General features: G+C 43.8%; 1 protein-coding gene across 1 annotated transcript in view; it reads left to right on the top strand.

The window, feature by feature from the left end:
• atrnl1b (attractin-like 1b) overlaps positions 1-17,659 on the top strand; it is a 44,809-nt gene that overhangs the window by 5,390 nt on the left and 21,760 nt on the right. The window contains exons 11-20 of the mRNA XM_068754344.1: positions 402-486; positions 630-844; positions 944-1,062; positions 1,315-1,447; positions 2,272-2,459; positions 3,403-3,616; positions 3,708-3,899; positions 6,685-6,918; positions 7,484-7,621; positions 9,541-9,634. Of these exons, the coding sequence (XP_068610445.1) occupies positions 402-486; positions 630-844; positions 944-1,062; positions 1,315-1,447; positions 2,272-2,459; positions 3,403-3,616; positions 3,708-3,899; positions 6,685-6,918; positions 7,484-7,621; positions 9,541-9,634 (1,612 nt within the window). The remainder of the gene's footprint in view (positions 1-401; positions 487-629; positions 845-943; positions 1,063-1,314; positions 1,448-2,271; positions 2,460-3,402; positions 3,617-3,707; positions 3,900-6,684; positions 6,919-7,483; positions 7,622-9,540; positions 9,635-17,659) is intronic.

The following is a 17,659-nucleotide window of genomic DNA, read 5'->3' as shown; positions in this document are numbered from 1 at the left end:
AAGAATTATCAGCCAATAAAAATACGTTTATTTTATATCCCCCCGTTAATGCACGTGGAGTCGTGACACGACAAGTCGGAATTTGAACTGCTTTTCATTGTTTTAAGCCTTGTCTAAATTGATATAATAGATTTCTTCTGTTTGTGTTTTCCCCTTTTTGAATCTAGCGTATTGGTTTTATTACTAGTTCCTGATTTTTATTTGGAGAAGTTGAATAAATGCTTGAAATCCTCTAAGTGTGCGACTATTGCTCCAAATGTACACGACTTGAGCCTTGCCGTAGTTCATCATGGTTTATTTAGGGATGTAATATTTCATGTCAGTATGGATTTTTCCTTGCTTAGTTAGCTCAATAAAGTTAGCACGCAGACAAATGAAAAGCTCCGTTATATCTTCTCCAGCTTGCGATGAGTGGAGGCTCCTGCCTAAACCAGACCTTCACAGGGACGTCAACCGCTTTGGCCACTCTGCCGCGGTCAGCAATGGGTGCGTTGTTGCTTATCATATGAGTTCCCAACGTCATTTATGTCACTTAGATTCCAAAGTTGGAGTTCAGATCGTTCATAGTATACCCATCAGTCTTTATTCTGCACCGCGTTGTTTACTCTCTTTTACTTTTGCCTTGCCAGGTCCATGTATGTGTTTGGAGGCTTCTCCGGAATGCTGCTCAACGATGTGCTTGTTTACCGACCCCCCAGCTGCCAGGCCCTCTTGGCAGAGGAGGGCTGTGTGAAAGCTGGCCCGGGGGTCCGCTGCATCTGGAGCAGGGGTCGCTGTCTCCCCTGGGAATCCAGCGTGGTCAATGGAAGCCTCAGTAGCGCTCCTTTCTGCCCCGAGAAAGCGGGTAAGAAATAACCTACTTATGTATATGTCAGAGATGACTATATACACGCACAGGGTCTTATTGCTGCCGTCTGTTTTGCCTCTCCCTTTATGTTTTCAGTCACAGTGGATGAGCGGTGTTACCGTTTCTCAGACTGTGGCAGCTGCACTGCCAACACCAATGGGTGCCAGTGGTGTGATGATAAAAAATGCCTCTCTGCCTCCAGCAACTGTACCTCTGTGAGTAATCCAGCAGAGGGCATCGGAGCGCTTCTGGTCCTTTACTCAGAAACATTTTTCTGCAGTTAAGATAACTCTGTTTAAAAAGAATGAAATATAATCTCCTCGTTTCATTATCATTTTGTGTAATACGACATTTTTTTGGTTGTTGGCGGAAGGCATTTTCTCACAATAACTTTTCAAATATTTTAAAACTTTCAGATCAGTCTAAAGCTTTTGTTAACTGCCCCTCCTGCTCTCTCTGACTTTCAGAACGTGAAGAACTTCCAAGAATGTCCAGTTCGGGACGAGCAGTTGTGCAGCAAGCTCGCCAACTGCAAGAGCTGCTTGCTGAATCCCAACTGTCAGTGGGACCAGAATCAGTCAGACTGCCATGCGTTACCCGGTGAGATAAATATTGGACATTGTACAGCTACGGCTGATCGACTATGTCTGGTGACGACGTGTGTGATCAAGACATGTGTGTGGTGAGAAGCGAGCGAGCGAATCGAGCGTGTTGCAGAGCTGGGCGTGCGACAGCCTCCGCCCCAGCTCCTTGCAGTGTCAGCATCCTGCGGTCTCGCTGCGCTACAGCTATAGCTATACCACAGCATAATATACTTACAGTAATTAAACGTTGACCGACTTATGACCGGTCCCTTGGAACCAAACACAGTCATAAGTCATTGAGTATCTGTACTGCTAAACAGAGGGTACGGTATTTGCAGAGTTGTACTGTCCAGATATCATCGTGTAATTCTAACTACGCTCAATGCTTAACTTTTGACCACACTGGGCAGCTGTTCTCTGCCCAGATACAATCAAATAAAAGCTCTGAAAATGCGTTGCGTACTCGGTGCAGAACAGCAGATGCAGTTAGACTATCTGGTTAATGTCGTGGCGCGTTTAGCAGCTAAAGAGCCAGCTATTTCCCTGAGGCATCGCAGACCAAAAACTGAGCTGAAAGAGAGTGAATAATGGATTTACACTCGAATGAATGAAATCTAAATGAACGCTAATGCTGCTTTGTAATTGCCGCCTATATATATAAAAAGAGACACTGATATGCAATTGTTGTTTTCACAATTTATCTGCTATTCCCAAGTGGGCAAAAGCAGTTATTGTAGTGCTAATGATGTAATTATTGTATTTATTTTGAAGGAAGCGCTAGCTGAGAATCCTTTACTAACTTCTGGCATGTCTTGGTCCATGCGTTATCTTGTTCTTTAGCCCAGCAGTGCAGTGAGGGATGGAGTCAGGTGGGAGAGGCCTGCCTGAGGATCAACTCCAGCCGGGAGAGTTATGACAACGCCCAGCACTACTGCAAGAATCTCAACGGAAACATCGCCTCGCTCACCACTCCCAAGCAAGTTGACTTTGTGCTCGAGGAGCTGAACAAGCTTCATCGGCAAGACAAGGTACACATGCATAAAGTAAAGAATCAAGTAGACCAAATATTTCAAGGTGTTTGGAGAAGCTTGTTGATTGGGTGTGCAGCCTGGTGCTACAATGACAGGAGCGAACAGGCGTTGGTTATGCTTGATTGATTTCTGAGATGATCAGTTTTCTAATTGTGTGCCGTTCTGCTAGCTGTCTGATTGCAGCTGTCAATTTAGATTTTTACGATCTGTGTCTTTTCGTTAATATGTTTTTCCTCCTTGGCAACGCCACAAAAGTCTGTTTTGTTTTTTCACTGTGATCCAGGTTCATTGCCAGGCTTTAGTTTCTGCTGATAAATCTGACTGCCATAATCACACTTCATTTATTTTTGTTTTGTCTTGATTGGAAATGGTTTGTTCTTTGCAGCACAGTCGCATCTCTTCTTCTTCTTCTTCTTCCTTTACATCTGATTAAAATTAAGAATCAGCACGTAAAAGTATCTCAGACGTTGACAGACGGGTCTGGTTTAACTGTACTTTTGACTTTGAGTGTAACCTTCCCATTCCTTTGCTTTAATAGGATTCATATTTTACGTTTTCCCATCCATACATTCAGAGAATTGTGAGAGATGGAAATTCAAAATGTGTATGTCAGTTTGTGGTTAGTACAATTTTCAGTCCAGTCTCCCCAGCAATACAGTTGAGACCAACCCATAAATTCAGATCTGTTCATAGTCCTAGCAGCATCATAATTCAGCTCTTTATATTTTATGGAAATGTCTCGCCGCAGCTGCATTTCTGTCATGGAACCAGACGTTATTTTGCTCATACCTGCTGTATCCACGAGGATATCATTTATAGTCAGTGTGTTCCGAATACAACCTTGACATGCCATATCCCGTCATTCTCCCTATCAGATAAAAAGTTGAATCTGGAAGGCAAATCTACATGAGTTTGTAGACCCTTTTCCATGTCTCCACAGGGTCTGTCTCCTTGGGTGGGCCTGAGGAAAATCAATGTGTCCTACTGGGGTTGGGAAGACATGTCCCCCTTCACCAACAGCAGCCTGCGCTGGCTACCCGAAGAGCCCAGCGACTCCGGGTTCTGCGCCTACCTGGAGGAGCCACAGGTTTCAGGACTTCGGGCCAATCCGTGCACCGCCACCGCCCACGGCCTCATCTGTGAAAAAGCTACCGGTGAGAGACTTAAACATCCGCGTTTTATCAACGTTACATAAAATCAGTCTGGTTTGAAAAAAAAGATTCATTCTTTTGTCCCACTGTCCAGAAAACCCCAACCAAAGTTCTCGCCCATCTTGTAAGAAGCCTTGTTCGCTGCACAGCAATTGTGCCAACTGCACCAGCCAGGCCATGGAATGCATGTGGTGCGGCAGCGCGCAGCGCTGTGTCGACTCCACCGCCTACGTCATCTCTTTTCCCTACGGCCAGTGTCTGGAATGGCAAACGGGGGATTGTGTGGGTGAGTGTCCTTTCCAGAACTTCATCTAAAATAGAAAAGAATATTCTGTGGGGCTTGAAAAGTCGGGGGAAATGCGCGAAAACTGCATTTGGCTGAGCTGAAAATGTCTGGCACTCAATGAGTTAAGTGAAAGGTGTTTTTGTCAGTGTGAAAATGGTATTAGCTTCCTGTAATACCGTTATGGATGCTGTTTTTCGGTTGCAATGGCCAATCACTCTCGCTTATAGTCACCTGATTAGATCTCCCCGTTGACCACGCTGCAGATGGACTCTATCATTAGCTGCTTTTAAGTGGTTTAAAAGCGGTCACGCATCAGCAGCTTCAGAGACGCCTACAAATAACTTATGAGAAAAAGGAATAGCTGCAGTACAAGATATAGCAATGTGAGTCTTCTTGTTGAGCGAGGCAAAGACTTCTTTTGCCCAAAGGTCGATGTAGATCTTCACAGTTGGTGTTGTGCTGCACCATAATAAATGAATTACACTCGTAGGTGTGCCAGATTTGAAAGCCCCCCCCATCTCAGATCAGTTTAGTCAGAAACAAATTTAGAGAGCTGAGGGGTCTAGTCTCATTTCATTCTCATTGAGTGCACTGTGGATATTTGTCCTGTCCTTCTTGCTTGAAGGACAGAAGAGGCTGTCCTATAAAATCACTCTCTATTTTCTCTTTTTTGTTTTTTTGTACTCATCTGCTCTCAAAGCTCCAGCCACCATTAACGTACAGGTATTGGATTTTCTCACCTGATTCATTTCTTTGTATTGCACAGAGGAATGTGCTTTATCCTGAGTACAATGCATAAATATAAACATGGGATAAAAATATTCAGGAATATCACTGCCTGCAAGGGGACTTTGAAAGGGATTTAACATGCAGTTTGGCTTTTTCTTGATAGCGATGATAAGAACTATTGATTTACATCGCAGCAGCAGCTCTAAGAAGTTCTACCCATCATGTTTTCATGATTTAGAGCAGCATCTGTCAAGTGTTAATTCTGCAGTACATCAGGCGACACGTCAGGACACAGTAATATCAGATTGCACTTTGTTGTTCATCTGTGTCATCAAGATGTGTCAAGAAAAAAAAGACCCAGAGGGCGCATTTAAAATTTCAGACTGTCAAAATGGAGTTAATTCCTTTCTGGCTGGTTTATTTCCTGCATCACCGTTTTATTTCCCAAAGTTGTGCTGAATCCCGGTAAATAGCGGATGAGGTGAACTGAAACCATTTGTTGATTTATTATTTTCTGCCATTTCTGAGGCAAAATAAAACCAAGTCTAGAGAGAGCTGTTAAAATTCAGACAATTTCTCATCATTAGTTGATTAGAATTTTGTTTAATAGCGATTTCATTGCAAATTAAGCCTTTAGCGACTACTGGATGATAATCAATCTGTGTCTCTGTCACCACAATAATCACCAGCATACTTTGGTCTTTAAAACTACATTTGTGCATATTTTAATGGTGTCTGACTTCACTGCACCCTCTATGAAGAAACAGTAACATTAAAGAGAGATTAAGATGGCGTGAAAGCAGTTGAAGTTGCTGAATTCTTTGCATGTGTATCTACAAGTTCATCTCTCTACTCTAAGGGATACTTGTTGATTATGAAGCATTTGTCATCTGCCGATTTCAGGGTGCTCTAAAAGGCACGTCGAGACAGATGGCCATTTCCATCAATCAGCTTTATAGGCTCTGTGAAATCCATCAATAACACTAGTGAGCGGAGAAACGACACATAGACACAGATTTGTGGCGGCACAATAAAGCGAAAGTAAAATCTGATTACAGGAATACAAATTATATTTCCTCAGCCGGCGACAACGCTGGCTACGGCAGGACTTGTTTTGCAGAGGCAGTCATAATCACCGTGCACTTCATATAACGGCTGCAGGCACCAGATTTATGTGTTCCCGTTCGCACGTATTGATTTATCCGTCAAAATCCGATGTATAACATTTTGCTTTTATGGCAGATTTTCTATTTCAACACGGTTTCCGTGGCGAGGCGAGACAAATTTCCTCATTCAGCCGCTGCTTTTCTCCGAATGTGACGCTCCTGAGAAATCTGCCACCTGCGTCCTGTCCCCGAAACAAACTCAAATGGCTTTACTTTGTACTGATTGCGCTCGCATTGTCACGGTTTTACATCCATTAGCGGAATAGCTGAAGATTTGTGTGACATAAACTGAAGCAAAAGCACTCTGTTTGTCTCCTTAAAATAGTAATGGCACCCGGCCCCATCACTGCCTCCCGCCCTGAATTGTCTGCCTGACAGGCAAGCGGAGACGGCGAAACTTGTCGAGCAATTTCGCGGCCTAAATGTTTTGTCCCCTCGCAAGACAGCATCGCTCTCTTGTGTCTCTGTTTGCAGTGAGGTGACACTTCACACAACACATTCACGCCTTTCATTAAGCTTTTCATGGGGTCTGCTTTTTTTCTTTTAGTGCATTTTTGTTTTCAATACCTCTCTGTCATTCAGCTCTTAAATATTCAGACTTGTATCTCATCCGCGCTCAGATTTGTTGCTCCGATGGCCCAGGAGATAACCAGCTTGTCGTTCCTGGAAAAGACATATTCATGCTCTGAATATAGCGGTCCAGCAATTAAAAGTTAACATGAAAAAGACGTGGAACGATTGCAGCCGACGAAAGAATAGAAACAAAGTCGCAAAAGTTAGATTTTGAGTGTAAATCCTTTTGAAATGCGGTGAAACGGTGAAGGAAACTTCCAAACACGGCACTGGCAGGAAGTATGAAACAGTTTTCTCTCTTTTTCTGCCCTTCGCAGCCCAGAACTGTTCAGGTCTGCGGACATGTTCCCAGTGCTTGGAGCATCCGGAGTGTGGATGGTGTGGAGATCCCAGCAGCACAGGGAAGGGACTGTGCATGGAGGGTTCTTACCGTGGGCCAATGAAGAGGCCGGCCAAGCAGGGTCAGCAGGGCCCATCCCAGGACATGATCCTGGAGCCGAGCAGCTGCCCCAGAGAAAAGGGCTATGAATGGGCCTTCATACACTGCCCTGGTAAGGGATCTACTTCCTGTCCGTCGTACACCAAATGATTATCTGTCATGAGTGTACGTTCTGGAGAGGTTTCTCTGTGAAACTAATCCGTCCCTGTGGAGTCCATGCAACCAAATGCTCTTGCTCCATTTAATGGATTGAAGCTTAAATCCATTCAACCACATCATGTAACATGATATTAGATTCAATACTACGGTAGCTGTCATTTGGTAATGAGGGGTTTTTAAGTGACTTTGGATGCATCAATGGAGTAGTGTTACAAAAAAAAAAGTTAATTCATTTAAAGCTCGGATATTGTAAAGAATAATTTAATAATTTTGAAATGATAAACCTCCGGGTTAAAGTTATACCTAAAGATAGCTCTAATTGGTTGGTTCTTTTGGGCTAGATCTGATCCGTCCTTACTGTGTAGCATTACCCACAATACCGATCAAGGCCCTGGTCACATTCAGTCATTACCGATGCATCTGTTTGAGCTGTAGTCGTCCAATGAGAACGGAGAGGAGATCACCCGATCCCTGCGCTGGCATCAATCCGTAACCCCCACCTCCATTCCTTCTCGTAGCCTGCCAGTGTAACGGCCACAGCACGTGTGTGAACGGCAGCGTGTGTGAACAGTGCCGCAACCTCACCACTGGTCCCCACTGCCAGTCCTGCATGCCGGGTTTCCATGGCGACCCAACCAATGGCGGCAAATGCCAGGGTGAGTAGTTGCGCACCACAGCCGTATGTCTGGAATGACTTAATATGGTTGCTGTGAATGTTTCCAGCCCCCCGGTTGTCTACCGTAATTGATCATCTGTATGAATTTATAAGATTAAACAAATACTACACTAATGTTTTTTTTCTATTTATTTGTACCAGACCAGCTGTCTGCAAATTATACTTTTTATGTTGATCATGGAGCAATACAGCGTCATAACCAACAGATGGCACTATCACAGCTTGTCATGTTTGATCATGGGAAATATTACTCTTTGTTGGTTGACAGAGAAACAAGAGAAGGAAAAATAAAAGCCTTGCTTCTTTTTTTTGTGTGCCAATGTCCACTCTCACTAAAGACTGTAGTGAAATGTCAAGATGAACTCTCCTGACACTGCAGTGAGTGCGGAGCGAATGTGGTGCATGATTGGAAAGAACTGCAGGTGAAGCTGAAGGTCTGACTCTGACTTCTTGTATTTCTGAGGTCAAGTCAGACTTTGAATATACGATACATGTTGAGGTGAAGGAATACGCAAACAGACGCACACATGCAGTGTAAAACATTAACATTTAATGGCAGTTATTACTCTAAACCATATTTTTCAGGATGTGGCGTTGAGGTCTTCCTTCCGCAGTATGAAAGTGTTTTGATTGAGTTTTTTCTTTTTTTTTTTTTAACAATGAAAGTCAATTATCTGCTTCTGCTGTTGGATGCAGAATCCATTTTCTTGAGTGACTGTAACCCATCATTCGTAAGTATGTTTTCAAAGCGAATGCAAATTACCCTGAGTGAATTTGATTTTGAGAATATGCGCGAACATTAGGTTGCAAAGTCTTTTTATTGCATGCATAGAAGCCTGACTTGAAACTGGTAGCGGTGCAAGAGCGTTACCCTCACTAATGTCTTATGGAGCATGAATAGCATTCCTGACAAACTGCACAGAGGCTATTGTTCACACACATATACACACGCACACGCACACACACACCTGGGAGCTTTATGGTGTTTTGATACATCTGTTAATGCATAGTGTATAGCTGCATCCTGTAATATGAAACTACACAGGCAAACATCTGTCAAGTGAATAGTCTTCTTTTAGTTTGGAAGCCTGAGGACCCGACGACTCCAAAGTGTTACCTGAACATGCAGTTAAGGGGCGGGGGGGTTGTTCATTTAATACTTGTTTTATGTACCGTTGGGCCCACAATACAATTTATTTCCTGTATTACTGTCTGTCAATATCAAGACTTGCATGAGAAAAAGGTAAACGCACTCCTGTCACTTGGAATATTAATATGATGTCTTGGGAAATGTTCAGAGAAAGTTTAATATTACTAGAAAAGTACGGTACTCAGAGAGCACAAACCTCCACCAAGCATCTCGTTCCCCTCGTAATTGGATTTGCACCATCCACACCTTTCTAAAAACCATCTTAGTGTTTAACCCTTTGCCAGGTGTCCCACAGTAGCCAAATGTATATCAGAAGCACTCAAGTAACACATTCTCTTACCTCACACATCTATTGCTGCATTATTTGTATTCCAAACAAATACGCCTAGCGGGAATTGTGATGTCCCGTCGTATATCAGATTTGGAACGATCAGCCGTTCTTTTTTTGGAAATATACTTGTTTATCATCTCCCCCAGATCGATATCAATTCCATCTCGGCCTGCTCAGTGCAGCAGAAGAGGTGATGGTATTATAGCACAAACAGCACAAGCAATGTGGAATTGCTAGCCCAGTGCTTTAAAGTGGGGGGGGGGGGGGGGGGGGGGCAATTATTAGCGTGCATATTGTGTGAGTTTTAGATTTGTATATGTTTGTATATTATCTAATCAATATTATTCAGTGTTTTCACCTTTGGTGTACTTGTTCTCTTCGTCTCTCCTCTCCATCTGGGATTTGTTGCCCCATCCAGCCTGTAAGTGTAATAGTCATGCCAGTGTGTGCCAGGTGTTAACTGGCAAGTGCTTCTGCACTACTAAGGGGATCAAAGGAGACCAGTGCCAGCTGTAAGTACTCCACACACACGCACGCGCACATGCACATGCACGCACACACACAAACCTGCAACCTTGAAAAACACTGAACTCCATGTCAGACCTCTAGTGTTTTTGATTTTGCAGCATTTCCTGGACTAGCATTTTATTAGGTCGCCACAGGTCAAATGAGAGAAACTCCATCAATGCTCCAGCTAAAATTCTGGCTGACTCCAGGTGATGTCAATCAAAAGTTAATCTCTGCACCAGTAATCACTCGGAATGGGCCCCTAATGAATCGCTATATATGACGTGTGAAGTTCTGTATTATTTTCTCTATGATTTGAGCTAAAAACTCTTTAAAGAGGAAAAATCAAGATTAACAGCTGAAGTAGAACGAGTAAGTCGCTCGCTTCTGATTTTGACCATTGAACGTGAAGGAATTATGAAAGAATGAGTAATTCTTTTGAAATTAGAGGCCAACAATTGCACTTTAAGTGAAAGCACATTTTCTTTTGAATATATAAAATAAAGCCAATGGCCTTTCTCTTATGGAGGGTTGAGCGTTGTCATGATTCAGCATTATAGAATCAGAGAACCATCGGTTGGCAATAAACTCCCCAGAAACCCCACCTCCTGCAGGATTTCTGCTGACATGCTACATTCGCCCGGTGTACTGTTGGAGGACCATCTCCACTTAGCTGCTGCTTTCCTCGGCGTAAGCAGAAAGGACACTGATGTTTTTAATACCTCTAATGCAGTGAGAGTTATGGAGGGGTCATTGGCATCCATGTGTCAGCACACAAACCCACACATTTACATGCATGCATTTACATTAGCTGTTCTGTGTGGGTGTATAAATATGCATTTTAAAGAATTAGTTAAATAAAAAATAAAAAAAGATTACAGTTCCAAAATTTAGATTTAAATATTATATTCATTTTTATCCTGACCACATCAGCTGACATCGTCTCGTAACTGAAAAGAAGAGTTTTACCAATGAAGGTCATGTTTTTGAAAATACGAGTAAAATTCACAGCGACGCGATCAGAATAAGCAAATTCCTTGAGTGAACGATGAAAAGAACGTCGTGAAATTGAGAAAACAGTAGTTCTAGGAAGGACGCGTGGCTACAGGAGAGACCTCTCCAAAACCTTCAATAATTCAACAGTAAATAATTAACAGTTTGCGCAATTGTCTAAATGTCATGTTAATTTGTGTTACCAGATGGAATGCAATGTGCAGTGCAACGCTGGCGTAGCAGGTGGCTAACAACCTTAGAAACAACCTTTTTTTTTTCTACCCCACAAAATGAAAATTAGGCACCAGAACAGGCTGAGCAACCATTTAGTGGAAGAATGTGCTCATACAGGTCTGCAGACAGTTATGGGGAGACCCGTTACTGATTATTGGCTTACAGTTTAAGCCTCCAGAATATGTTGTTCATTCTGCCCCTTTGACAAACCTATCAGATTAGTGATGTATCAACAGCGGTGACTTCAATTTGTGAAATCGAGATGCGTGTTCATGGCCGAACATTTTCTAGCAATCAAAGCCATTGCTTTTTCTTTTTCAGGTGCAATCTCATAATTGCATGCGCGCATTGACTAGCGGGGCGGATTGTTTACTGTTCCCGCGTTCTAATTAAATTTCTTGTATCTCATTACATGTAATCTGTATCTCCCCGACCGCTGTCAGCCACTCACTCGCTCTCCCATGCCGTTCCCAGCAGTAACCTTTGAACAAAGACCTCTGTGCAAGGATGCTCCTTCTTTCCGGCAAAGAGCATGCACATGCACACTTTCACACATGCGTGCACCGCGACCATCCGGCACCATTAGGACCTCCGAATAATAGCTGCAGTAATGAAGAGAAAGGTGCGTCGGTGCGGAATGGAATTGTTTTTGTGAAACAATTGATGTGTTGTGTTACAATTGCGAGTCAAACAAGAGCAGTTAGGGGATATTTTGCTTATTTTATTGCTCATTTGAATATTTTATTCAGCATTTCTTTGAATCTGGGGGTAACTGCTCAGAAAGTATGCACACAGTACATGTGGAGGACATTGTATGAGTTCATGGCACATTTCTTCTGTTGCCATTTGTGTATATTTTTTTAACTGTTAAAACCCAGCGTGTCCACAAGCGTAGACAGAGATTCGTGTGTAGATCAAATTAAGATACAGCACCAGGGGATCGCCTGAAGTTCAGACGTCTGCACACACACACACACACACACATGCAGGTGTAGATTAAATTAAGATACAGCGAGGTGGAATTGCATGACACCTTTCGCAATGAGTGGCACACGTGCATTCTGCCATCTGCAAGTAGTAGAAACGTCCTAGCATCGATGTTCCGTAAGGTTTGTGGCGCCTGTGGCGTTTGTCCTCTGTGCCGTGGTTAAAGACCAGTATGGCTCAACCGTGCTGGAGCTGGCTCCTCCTCAGTGTCTCCTTTAATGTTATTCAGAACACTGATGCCTGTCTTTCAGGATTTACTTGTTAAGACACCTGCTTTGTATGCTTATATATCTTACTGTCTGGAATGTGGCAAAAATAACCACAGATCCTTTTCACTCTCTAGCTCAAATGCTTCTCCCTCGTGATATTTAACATCAGATGTGTCGCCTCCACCCGGATTGGGGTGATTTTTTTTTTGTGCACCGTCTTTGTCGATGACACCGTCTGTCTGGTGATTGCAAAGTTCCACAAAACAGTGTCAGGGTATTTTTAGAGGGAAAGTCATCCTCATTCATTGCAACATCATCATCAGCCTCCTCCTCGGTGTCGTTCGTCTCTCTCTCTCGGATGGTCTGCTCCCTCTCTGTCCGCTTGTCGTCTCCTGATGTCTTTGTCAAGTCTAACCGGTTAACTGTACAATAAATCAACTGCGGCACAACATTTATGTAATGGAGGTTTATTTTATTTCAGACAGAGAGAGAGGGATGAAAAAAGGGATAAAGAACCCGTGAATCCTTAACATCAACAGATGTTCCTCCTCAGTATTACTGGCTAAAGCAAACTGAACAAATGCAGGTCCTAAAAGAAGTGCACTTAACAGATTTTTTTTCAAGAGCTTGCATAACTGCCAGAATAAAGTTCACTTCCTGCTGTGAAGAATCAGTCTTTGTATTTTCCATTTATGAGGACAATGAAGGTAATTAAGGCACTTTCTCTAAAACCACAAACTTATTTCTTTATTAAAAATTACATGAGAAAAATATGAATAAAGTATATTTGTTTCCTCTGCCATATCCTTTTTTTTTTTTCTTCTAATGATAAGATCCAACAGGTTTTGCGACTAAATTCCAACTATTCCGACGATGCAAGGATGCAGTGTTACTGTCATAAGAAGTAGAACTAGTGTATTTTGCTTCACTGGGTCTTGAAAGAGAAAATCAAAGGGAATACTTCTTTTCTTATTGAGGCATTCAGTGCCCTTCGCATCATTTCAGTTAATAGATCTAACGGTAAAACAACGTTTCTTTAAATGCTTTAGATGTAATCCGTATTTAGACAGCGTAATTAAAAATGCCAGCATGGTTACATTTACGTCCCACGTGCATTTTTAGGAAAATACTTATAATTGCACTCAAAGTAACACAAAGTGGTCTGCCTGAGGCTACGCTTTGTTTTTGTGCCTTCCTTTTCATCTTTATTCCTCTTGCGCTTCAGCAAGATTTCCTTTTTGTGCTAATTGCTGTGAATGGTGCTCACACTTGGTTAAGAGATATTCTTTAACCTCTCTTCAACACCACACTGGATCAGGAACGGATCTGATCTGATGCCGGGTTATCTCTGAAAACGCTCCTATAAATTGAAGGTGTGTTGGCAGTTTTCTGTTACTTTGAATAATTGTATAATAAAGACACATGATTATGTAAGATTGGTCTTTAATTATTTTACCAAGGCCTTGGGGCTTCAGTCATACAAGCAGAACACCGGTTGTCCGACTGAAGCCAAGGGCAGTGAGCACATCTCGCTTATATAGGCACACATTCATTGGTTCTTGGAACAGTAGGCAGGTGTTTATACAAGGGAAACGCTAAGTAACAATGTGGGAGGAAGTCATAATTTCTAAGTGTCAAACACGGAGACTAAGTGTCAAACACGGAGACGCAGTCCAGAACTGTTTATCACGAAAACTCTGCCGCACACGAAGGTCTTTCGGTGAAGCGTGAATGGGAACCTCTGCAGACAGTTATTGTCCTACTAACCGTCCCAGTAGATCAGTTACTTAACATTGTTCAATCTCCACTTAATGATTACTTGATTGCTTTTGCAATTATCAATTATATAATTGTCATTATGCTTAGTAATTATTCTATTGCCAATACAATTTCCCCCTTTGATCACATCTAAAAGTGATCACTAAAAATGAAGAAGATAGGACAGAGAACCAAAAGCAGTGAGATGTCATACACCATACTAGTTGCGGTCTCTGCGAACCACAGACAATTCAAACATGTAGGCAAAACTCATGATTCTCGAATGGCAGAACGACGGCACCAGGAGTTATGCATGAAATGATGATTATAATGTCCTGTATCTTCGTAGTGCTGTCCCTCTCCGGCCCAGCGAAGTTGGTGAGAGCGATGAGCAGGGGCAGGAGGTCGAAAAGCAGCGGCATCAGGAAGGATGGTGTGCACAGGGGTCGGTGGAGTGATGCGTTTTTATTCACCAATCACTCTTTTCTTCCATCAGGGGCGTGTGATGAGGGGTCGGTGGAGTGATGCGTTTTTATTCACCAATCACTCTTTATTTCTGGCACAGCTTCTTCGGTCAGGAGTGTGTGTTGATGGGTCACTTTTCAGCCGTGTGGGTCGTCAGCTGAACTTAGAAGGGATTCCGCCACTGTTGGTGTGTCCAGGACTTTCGTCGGGTGTTCTTTACCCGCACGAAGTCTCTGGATCCGATGTTCAGGCAGGTGCATCTGCTGCTGCTGCTGGCAAGACGACACGTCCTCTCTCTTTGGTCTCAGTCAGTACCTGCGTCAGATTCATGCAGTATTGGGTCAGTGCATCATCACACAGTGTGCTTGGCAATAGGAACCAGTCCAGTGGTTGGAGGTCGTCCAACCAACACCTCAATTGGCGACAACGGATTATGCTGTGGTTTAGTTCTCATCCGTAATTGCATCAGTACCAAAGGTAAACATTTAATCCAGGATAATTCCAACATAACTTCGTTCAGTGTGGCGTTGTTTCGTTCTACAGCGCCACCAGAGTGCGTCTGGTAACTGCAGTGTGTCTTCAGGTCCAACTTGAGTCTGTCACTGAGTTCTGAAAGCATTTTGTTAGTCATTGTTGAACCATTGTCAGATAGAATCATTTTCTCCATCGCTGAAGCACTTTGTGTTTCTTTGTGCTTCAAACAAATTCGAAAGCAACACATCCTCCCCTTTGACACATGGTCAAACCCATGGGTCAATTTAGCACAGGGCAAAAACAGGTTCTGAGGGAGGCACGGCATCTCATCAGGGCCGAGCCAAACTGCAGTAACAAGGGAGGCCCTCGCAGGCAGCGCCCGGTGTGGAAAGAAGATTTAGGGATGAGGGAGACAGACTGACAGTTCCTTATCAGGCCGATATCATGTTTATGGGCAGCCCAGAGTGAGGGGGGAACTCGAGAGAGGAGGGGAGACACACTCCGAGGATCCACAGCAGGGCAGAGGAGCACAGGAGAAGGAGAAACAGCTGTGGAGGGCGCGTCCTCAGAGAAGAGACACAGACAGACAAAGGGAACCCGAACGTTCGGCAGGAGGCGGAGAAACGGACACCACTGGCATCAGGGGCCGACCAGTCAGCGGCCGCCACAGCAGTGTTCACAAAGAGGTCCAAGTCCTTCCAGCAAAGGCCCCCATGTCCTGACACCGAGATGTGAGGAGAAGAAAAGGCGACACCAAAAAAATTGTAGCTGAACAGGATTGAGATTCACCACAACCGCGGTGAACATAGAATTAAAGAACACATCAGTCACAGAAAGCATGTCAGAAATGACAGAAACATAAAAAAAAAGTTTCAAAGTCTAGGTCCGGACCACGAGTCACGTGTGTGGTGCAATGTAGGGCAGAGGCGGACATGACATAATGAGACGTGCCAATAAAGGGCATGACAGAGTTCAACAAGATCCGATCATCAGGTTCATTCAAAGACCAGTTGTATACAAACAAAGAACGTGCAACCATCAGAGAGACATCAGTCAACAAACAGGAAGGGTCAGAAAGGTCAGGAGGCACAGTGTCAGAGCCGTGGTCAGGACAGTCGGGGCGCATGCGCGTCATGGCGGCGAAGCCATTAGAATCACAAAAAGTTGTTTCAAAGAAGGCGTCATGAGATCATGACCAAACGAAAATAATCAGAACATAAAGAATACGTAAAAACTCTGTGATACTCTAAGTCTAAAACATTTATCACAGCTTAGATAGAGGTTTGTGTGTCACAGCATCAGAATCAACTAAACATAAAACATGAATCGCATTCATCAATAACAGAACAACAGGATGCTGTTCATAAGCTTTGTGTTTTAACGTGTATTGCTGCTGTTTGAGCTCATCTCTCTTTGCATCATTAAGTTTAAACATCAGTTGAGCTGTGTGTGTGTGTGTGTGTGTGTGTGTGTGTGTGTTTGTGTGTGTGTTTGTGTTTGCATCTCACGTGAACCGGAGGGCAATCCGTCAGTCAGTCAATCCGAGCCAGCCACAGAGAAGGAGGGACCCCCGCCCCCTCATCCACGACACCGCTGTTGATCACCCCGTATCTTCCGTCGGTCCCTCAGTGGTTCCGGTCACTCCCTCATCCAGCGTCCCCTCTGACCACAATTGAAGCATATGTCTGGGTCTTCGCTCCTCCAACGGATCAGAGCACGTTCTCTTCTTTGTTCCTGAAGATGTCTCCCACGGGACGTCCTCTCACGGGAGGCACGCTGCCTTGAGACATCGAGCGTTGCATGCTCTTTGGAGGAAAGTCTTTTTCTTCATCTCTTTCTTCTTCTTCTTGTTTGACGTGACGCATTCAATCGGTCAGTCTGTCGTTAGCCCCACATATCATGCTCGAGTAAGCAGTGTGGGCTGGTGGGGGGGGGGGCATTGGACCCTCAGTGGAGTGCACCCTGAGGTGGACGGGGACCTCTGGTCTGATGGTGATGGTGATTGATGTCTTCTGGTCGTGGGCGGTGGGAGGAGGCACCCAACCCCCAGTGGCTGGAACAGAGTGACCCGCGGGGGCCAAACTCCAGCACAGTGGAGCAGTTTGTGGAGCAAAGGAAAACAATTAGTTCCTGCATATTGACTTAATATTTCTGAATCAACTTTCTGCTTCCCACTTTTCAGACATTTTTTAACGTTTATCACCTAATATCATATCATATTACATCAACCGACTCGAACCTCTGAGCCTAGCATGCTATCATCTTTTGTAACATAGACCTGAGACATGGTAAAGCGCAGGAAGCAAACAGTAAGAGAATAACAATCACAGGAGTAATGGCTTCCAACAGAATACACATTCTTTTTTTTTTTTTATTAATTATTAGTATTAGTATTATTATTATTATTATTATTATTATGATTAAAGGCACATAGATATTTGTGCCACTATCTCTCCTCTTGAGGCGTGGCACCAGAATCGACAAGGAAGGGAACAGCGACGTCATTAACAAGAAAAGTAATTAATTGAGGGCAAAGTTTGATAAGCTGCATGTCTTAAAAAGGCATACGGGCTATAAACATCACCAGTAGCATTCGCAGGTGCCTGTGGTTTAACCGGCGATGCTAACGTGTGTGTGTGTGCATCTCACTGTCCGAGGGCTGTTCGACGGTCAGTCAGTCGGAGCCAGCAGCGAAGGAGCCCTGGCCACCTCCACGTCCACCACGGCCTAAACCATCACCTCGGAACCGTTGGCAACCATTCCGCCTTTCATTCCACCGTCGTTGGGGACAGTCAGCAGCCCAGTGTCCAAGTTTCCACAGAGGAAGCAGACATCAGAGCCATGGGCCGGAGGGGGAAAAGGGGTGAAGTCCCTCTTTCTGTTATCACTGAAAGGAGGGCCCCTCCGGGG

Source organism: Brachionichthys hirsutus, chromosome 21, assembly GCF_040956055.1.
Source record: "Brachionichthys hirsutus isolate HB-005 chromosome 21, CSIRO-AGI_Bhir_v1, whole genome shotgun sequence".
NCBI classification, from domain to species: domain Eukaryota; kingdom Metazoa; phylum Chordata; class Actinopteri; order Lophiiformes; family Brachionichthyidae; genus Brachionichthys; species Brachionichthys hirsutus.
This window is presented reverse-complemented; position numbering and strand designations above follow the sequence as displayed.